The following is a 7,720-nucleotide window of genomic DNA, read 5'->3' as shown; positions in this document are numbered from 1 at the left end:
CTCAAGACGTAGATCATTACCCGAATACCAGTTATCGTTAGTATTAAGGTAAACTCGTTAGGATCCCACCCCTTGGATCATGCAATTCATTCCTCGACGAAAGTAAGCCTCCCTAAACAAAAATTCTCATAATGCAGATTATGCTGAACCCCTGGCTGTGGCTATGAAGTCACAAACGTCCCAGTTTGCGTTGTTATCACGTCTAAATGACCGTCAGAATCCTGAGGAGCAATAATGGTAGGTAGTGCCTTTAGGCCTGCTGCTAGTTCGAAGTCTCATATTTTAAATAACAACTGTGGACACATGCACTTCTTTCTCAGGAAAAATAAGAAAAACAAACTCTAATGGACAGATGTCATTGTGTTACCGCATCTATATCTCTCTTCGCCTTAATTACTCCATAGCAATGAGGGAAAGTGAGACAAACTGTTATTACTTATTTCTTCTGTTTTTCCCACAGTCTTTCTTCATTTTCAGGTCCGACTTCGAACTAACATCTAATAGTCTTTATTTATCTGAAGCTGTTGTTTTCGAGAACCTCAGCACAACATAACATAACTCTTGGTCACGTTCACTCTCAACTCTCCCATGCTGTAAAAACCGAGGAAATCTGCACCAACTGCGGAGGCACCAGATGAAAAGCCAACAAGAGCGGTCACTGCTATATTCATACTTCATTGGCTGAATTGTAGCTGAACCAGTTGTGCAGAACACTTCCACAATACTTCAGCCGTCCCGCACAACTACACAGAAGACTCATGGAACCTGCTAATTCTTAGGTTGTTTTTATAGTTTTTCTAAGAAGAAAGGAGGGACATTTTCATCGTCACATTTGTGTAAGGAGGGCGGATACATGTGTGACTGGATGAATTTATACATATCTAAAAAAGGTGTAGCCTAACTGTAGAAGAGAGCAGTAGGTCTATTCTCAACACTTCTAGTTGCAGGCCATTTCTTTACAAGACTTAATAAGAAAAGCTGAGGAGATGCAAAAAATAACAACTATCTTGACATTCAAAACTTGTGATATAGTTGAAATGAACCCCGGAGTAACGTGTAGCAGTAGCTACTCGTTTTCAACTTGAGGACAATTTCAAAATGCTCTGGGGACTAAATTACTCATCTACGCAATTGTTGCTTTCTTTTACAGGGTTTCCATCAAAACTTTTACATGGTGATGAAAGGATTCTATCTCCAGAATGCGTGAAGTGAAAGTCTACATTTTGCTTCTCGGGTTAAGTTTTACAGGTAAGACCTAGATGCACAATTCCTTCCCTTTTATTTTATAATAAAACGATTCACAACAAGCAAGGATCAGCACAACCCATAAAGGACCTACTATGTATGTCATTCATCTAGATATCTGTTTGAAGCATTTTCCTAATTGGGACAGCTAGACTGCGCCTTGTATAACTTTCGCTTTGCACTGTGGCGGCGTAACAACCTTTCCTTATAGTTTAGTTACAGTGCATCGAGAAGTGATGTTACCAACTCTTTAAAAACTCCTTTTCATTTTAGCGGTATGCAGTCAGCAGGATGCCAAGCCCCCAAGGATCCTAGAAGGGGAACAACTTCTGGCAAATGGAACTGTAACACTGACTTGCGTGGGAGACGAACCTCTCGTCTGGACATACAAATACCAGGACTGCCAAGTTGTAAGTCTCTCCCCATTAGGGTGCGCGCAAGTGTTGCATTTGCGCTGAATACAGGGCTATATATTGGCCAAGTTGAACTGGGAAATTTTAAACAGCAGTTTTTCTTTTCATGACATAGGACCCAGAGATCATGTGTTTAAGAATGCTAGGGAGGAAAAGAAGGCTAGTGACCTAAACAGATGCAAAACATCGCAGAAAAACTGAAACTTGCCGTGTTCCTGCCATCACCAACCACTACCAAATAACGTGGAAAACGAATCTTGACTTTTAATAACAAACTTTCTTAACATCACTGGCTTAGTTCTACGTTACACAATGTTTACTTGTGAATCACTTTTGTATTTTACTGAGTTGTTATTTATTTATTTATTTATTTACTCGATGTCTAAGTTTCACCGAACTTTACAGGAGAGTCAGTTAAACTTACGAAAACTGTCATGCCTTCAATTGCCACTTTTATTTTTTGTCAGCAATGTTTGGATTGCCAGGTTTAGTGACTGCTGCTTTCCTTTCGCGCCACACCTCTGGAATTCTCTTCCTGCTTCCTTTTTTCCCCATTCATATATTCTTCCCTCGTTTATCTTCTTGTTTCCAGCAGACCTAAACTGGACAGGGGACCAATTGAACAATCTCCTCTCTTTTTATATACCTACTCTTTTCATGCCTAAGGCACTATCTGTACTCTCCTTGACAAAGCTGACACCCCCACCTCCTTACACCCTTTCGCCATTAATTTTGTCACAACCAAGACTTCTCTCCAAGTTTTCCCCAGTGGGCATACATATTTTCATACCACTGATATGAATTTCATGTGTAAAGTGTTTCTCTTATAAAAAAATGCTTTCTTTCTGTAAACTAACTCGAACATGTGTTAATTTTTTATTACCCAAGCAAGTTTTTTAATGCATTCCTCATCTGATCATCTTTATTTCAGGACATGAGAAACCAACCCCGGACTTTGAAGACAGATGACAAATATCAATCCAAACTGGAGGTATAAGAAGAATCCAAGACATATATGTTTGATATACAACAGTGAAGGCAACAAGCTTATGACTTTGAAGGCAGCAAGTTTTTTATATATACTGAATTTTGTACAGTACAAAGAGTGACTATGGCTCTATTTTAACATAACTTCTAAATGATGTTACGCCTGTTATATTTCAGCTAAGTGGCATTAACAGTCAGGGCCATTACCACTGCCATTATGAGAACACTAGCCTGAGTGACCCCGGGGCATCTGCCAGTACTTATGTCTACCTTTTTTGTAAGTGACAGCGCTTCTTCCCTCAGCACAAACTTATGAAAGTCGATTGTTTTGATGTCAAATTCCACTGCCATAGAAATATAACTTGTTTAATTTACGAGTCTCTACCACATTCCAAGAGTTCATTTTCATAGAATGTTATTCGACAATGGCAGATATAAAATGTCACTCTCACTGCTGTTCTCATTTAAGAATTTAAAACCTCAGCATCAATAACAAATCTTTCAAGTTAAGCTGCTTTTCTCTACAGCTGATGAAGAAGACTTTGCCGAACCTGATTTAGGTCCGTGTCAAAACCATAAGGAAACAGGGCATGTCGGTGGCCAAGTAGTACTGGACTGTAGACCCACCCAGCCCAATCTTACAGTTGTTGTTGAACATGGTGGCAAGGTAAGGAATTAATTCATCTGTACTTCGTAACAGACAACCTACGTTTTTCGATGTTTTATCTGCAACCTTCGTTATATCAGTAACAACAGACTTTCGTTAATCACTGAATAAGTAAGACGTAACCTGACAACGCCAATTTTAGCCTAGAGACTACATTTGCATCTTGTATTATTTAGATTTAATATATAGCCATATCCGCCTACTTGAATTTCAACAACGAATTTTAACCTGCAACTCAAACCAAAAACTTCAAGGTTTTAACTTTCAAGTTAATAGGTATAATCTGTGTTTTAAGCTGCAGAAGATTATGCTAATAAAATTTTGAAAAAGAAGACAACTTTACTTTATTAACTAAAAATGCAACTTAAAATTCAACCTATGATTTACAAAGTATAACTTTTAAAGTGGTGCTCTACACTCAGTAACACTGAAGTTATGAATTATAACCTCTATCTTACAACCTACAACATCTAACCACAGACGTAATCCTTAACCTATGAATTATGACCTTAATATAACCTAGGTCCATGAATTATAACATTTAAACTTTAATAACTGAGGCGTAACTCGCAATTTTGCCCGTTGATTTATAGTGTATATTATACAGCCCTTAACTGATGAATATATTTAACCTGTGACTCTCATACTTCAGCTTCAACATTTACCATTTTTCAGTATTTAATTTCCACCTTTTAACCATAACATCATCCTTAACTAATAGTACTTAAACTTTTCCCTTGAGAGCCACTACTAGTCCCACCTTTTTCTCGTTAACATCAACTCTCACTCTGTAACTCTTGACATCTCATCCATTTATTCTTATCTTGCAGACTGAAACATTTTAGCCTTTAACTATTAACGTTTACAATTTAAATCTTACAGTTTCACCTTTAATGTCAAGACTTCAGTTTAATTAAATATTTTACATTGTAACCTGTGACTAGGCTTTTAACCTCCAGTGTCAAGGTGTTTCTTGAAACTGGAAGATTAAATTTGAGCTCTTCAGCATGCAAGTTTTTACCACTCATTTCAAATATTTTAGCGTTTGACCATAAATTTTTAATCCTGAAGCTTATAACCTTCAGCTAAACCTTCCAATCCCAGCCAATAACCTCAGCTTTTTTATGTCACCCCTTTTCATCATATGAAGGAGATACACAGAGGTCCTTTGGAGGATCCGAGGGCGGGCTATGAGCTCAGAAACCTGACGGAGGACAGCAAGGGACAATATAAGTGTTATATTTTTAGCGGTTATATCTATAAGAACGGCAACAAGAGTATTGAAGTGGAAGGTACGGCCTTCATTCTTGAATGTCTCTCTCTCTCTCTCTCTCTCTCTCTCTCTCTCTCTACCTTGTGCTCGCGCGCCCGAGTGTGTGTGTGTGTGTGTGTGTGTGTGATAATAAATCTGAATAGTGATGGAATAGTGATATCTTAATAAAGATTTTTCTAAATAAAATTTGAAGCAACAGTAATTAATTTTGACATTTTATATGCGACAATGCAGACCAATGTCGTGTGAAACCAAAGCAAGCTTAAGTGTGGCAAAACTTTCAGTGTCCTTCCTCATTTTGATCTCTGTGTTAATCTGTAAACGAGCAGAACGAAATGTCACTTTTCATGTAATCATGAAAAAAAATCCTAATAACTTGGCCAAAAAAAAAGGTACGTTTTTCTCATATTGTATAAACGGATAAAACAAAACTCGAGGAAGAGAGAAAGATGAAAAGTGAAATTTCCGGCTTTACATTGAGTGCATCCTGAATAACGCTTCAAATCTTGCAATGGAAGGTGGAGCCTCTTCACTTAAACAACACTACATCATACGTTTGTATGACCTCAACTATATATACTTTCATATTTGCATGTGTGTATACATATATAGATATGTGCATGTGTGTGTGTGCGCGCGCGCGCATGTATGAGTCTGTATGTGTACAGGTTTCGCACTACTATGATAACTGTAGGCATAATTGAAATTATGAGTGATACCTGTCCAGATAAATGAATCAAACTCTGTAAATGTGATAATCCCACTTTGAAATATTGGATATAGCGATCAGCAGAAAGATAATCTGGTACTTTCAATGTCTGTATAATGTGTCCACTGGCTTCATTCTGTCTCAAATGTTTCAGTTAAAGGACCTCTGAAACCGCCAAGGTTGAACATCGCCAAGAATACTTTTCCAGTGGTGGGCTATGACATGAAACTTTTCTGCCAAATTTTGGATAACAAATTCCAGTCGCAGCCCACTTTTACCTGGACTCTGCCCAATGGAGTGAGTAGATATATATATATATATATATATATATATATATACACACCAGCAGGTATGGCTACTTTGTATATATGTTTTTAACTATACACGGTTTCCCCGAACATGAACTGACACCAGAGACAAGACAACATTCCAGGTCAACTGCCCATTCACACCTAAACTGTCCCACCGCAGATGAAAGAAGTGAGCAGAAAACCTTAGCACAAAACGCTCTCATCCATCCTTTCACACGAACTCCTCATTTCTCACCTTTCCAGTTCTTTTAAAGCCACATATACTCGGCAAACAGTTCATCTGTTAATTTGTTAATTGATCCGTTTTTCTAATAACTGATCTCTTTCTATATTTCCCATTACCTGCTGTTACGTTTTTCGAATGAACACCGAATTCTTTGGAAGCTTGAATTTCAAGTCAATGGCCCCTGTGAGCTTGTCCCATATGAAAAGGCTTCATCTCCTGAATAACAACAATAATAATAATCTAAACAACTTCCTCTTTCTTTCATACATACTCACATTCACAACTCGCCTTCACAAGGGGAACAGTTCCTTCATACATTCCCACCTGGGCTTCCATAGACACCTCAAGTCTAATTCCAATCTTTGTGCATCCCCCCCCGGCTACCTTCCTTTTACACACACACATTGTCAATAATATATATATATATATATATATATATATATATATATATTATATAATTTTCGTTCATTCCAGAGAAAAGTTGAGATAGCACCAGAATATCATAGTGTTCAGTCGCACATGTATTATACAAGTTACCTTCGCGTCCCAAACGTCACACTAGAGGACAGCGGAACATACAACTGCACAGTCAACATCGAAGGGCGATCTCCCTTACCGGCGACACGGGACATAAACATTAAAGGTAAACTGTTTCTTCTTTCATTATTTCGAACAAAGGGAATGGCGTTTAGGCTGTGTGTTGTTATAAAGAAACTTTACGAAATTTGGTCAAAGAGATTTCATATTTTTTTTTCGTATTAGTACAAATATACGTGTTCCATTTTCCAGAGAATGAGAATCCCTTCCTAACAGTTAGCACTGACACACAAAACATCACATGCAGCACAGGAGAGGACGTATTTTGGAAGCTCGAGGTTGCAAGTTTTCCTCCATCCTTCACATTACAGTCAAACAGCAAGGTAAGTGATAACTTACTTGAGAGAGATCTCATCTATACTTCATTCTCCCCTCTCCATCCTTTTTCTTACTCATGACTTTCTCCCTATAATTTCACCTTTTATTCCTGTTTCCTTCTGTACGTCACTTCTCCCCCGTTGCATTGATGCATAAGGTACCAAATTTGTACAGTTTACCAAAATCTAACATTTATCTTAGCTTAATTAACTTAATTCACTTTCTACTCATTTTCATGTTGACTGCTCTTATCCTTGTCAGACAATGCAATAAAATCCGATGATGCTTACAGTTTTGAAGAAAATACTCAAAAGAACTTGAAGCCTACCATAATGTAAATTTAGGATGGAAGCTAAACTCCAGTTAAACTATTCAGTTCAAAACTAAAACTGCCTGAAGCCTTGAGTTGCATTCCAAGTGTCAATCTGAATCTCGGAACTACAAAGACCCTTTCGGTCTCAGATCGACCACCGGCAGTACCCGAACGGCACATGCATACTTGAGAAGAAAAGAGCGACACCTTCTGACTTTGGCGAGCACACGGTGACCGTGACAACGAACACCTCACTTGGCGTCAAAACTGAGCAAGTCTCCTTGTAACCTGAAGTCAAAAGAAGGTCTTCTTCTTTACATTCAACCTTTTTGCTCCATGGCAGATCCCTTTTGTGAGCTTAGAGATCAGGAATTTTTTGCTAAACTATTTTTCATAGTTAAAAAAACATATTTGCCCTGTAATTGTTTCTTTTCACTCATTCACTCAGGAAATTCGTTGCAAATTTAGACTTGGTAATACCACGGCCTCACTAATTAAAGTCATGTACGAAAAATTTCTGACTAAATAAGGCCTACAGCATTATTTTTAGACATTCACCATCTGAAGCTCCTTCACTCGGGTTTAAAATTAAACTGCTTCTCCAAAACAGGTGAAACGGAGCTGAAAATAACGGGAATAAACGCCACCACGAGACCAAACG

The 7,720-nt window shown here is 38.0% G+C and overlaps 1 protein-coding gene and 1 long non-coding RNA gene across 2 annotated transcripts in view; both read left to right on the top strand.

The window, feature by feature from the left end:
• LOC136849607 (uncharacterized) overlaps positions 1-1,775 on the top strand; it is a 14,321-nt gene extending 12,546 nt beyond the window's left edge. The window contains exons 2-3 of the long non-coding RNA XR_010856339.1: positions 1,151-1,248; positions 1,519-1,775. This is a non-coding gene — a long non-coding RNA (uncharacterized lncRNA). The remainder of the gene's footprint in view (positions 1-1,150; positions 1,249-1,518) is intronic.
• Positions 1,776-2,598: 823 nt separating this feature from the next.
• Positions 2,599-7,346, top strand: LOC136849645 (platelet-derived growth factor receptor beta-like). The gene is made up of 7 exons (XM_067122947.1): positions 2,599-2,922; positions 3,173-3,312; positions 4,463-4,604; positions 5,449-5,591; positions 6,306-6,474; positions 6,621-6,751; positions 7,209-7,346. Exons 4-7 carry the CDS (start codon positions 5,517-5,519, stop codon positions 7,344-7,346), a joined length of 513 nt encoding a protein of 170 aa, XP_066979048.1. The 5' UTR covers positions 2,599-2,922; positions 3,173-3,312; positions 4,463-4,604; positions 5,449-5,516.
• The last annotated feature ends 374 nt before the right edge of the window (positions 7,347-7,720 follow it).

Source organism: Macrobrachium rosenbergii, chromosome 21 (assembly GCF_040412425.1).
Source record: "Macrobrachium rosenbergii isolate ZJJX-2024 chromosome 21, ASM4041242v1, whole genome shotgun sequence".
NCBI classification, from domain to species: Eukaryota; Metazoa; Arthropoda; class Malacostraca; order Decapoda; family Palaemonidae; genus Macrobrachium; species Macrobrachium rosenbergii.
The sequence above is the reverse complement of the archived record's forward strand: the minus strand, read 5'-3'. Positions and strand labels throughout refer to the sequence as shown.

Bases quoted from the DNA above. Each gene is read 5' to 3' on its own strand.
- LOC136849645 (XM_067122947.1), top strand. From the start codon at position 5,517: ATGAAACTTTTCTGCCAAATTTTGGATAACAAATTCCAGTCGCAGCCC. The intron at 5,592-6,305 runs GTGAGTAGATAT...CGTTCATTCCAG, and splicing joins CCTGGACTCTGCCCAATGGA to AGAAAAGTTGAGATAGCACC. The intron at 6,475-6,620 runs GTAAACTGTTTC...TCCATTTTCCAG, and splicing joins ACGGGACATAAACATTAAAG to AGAATGAGAATCCCTTCCTA.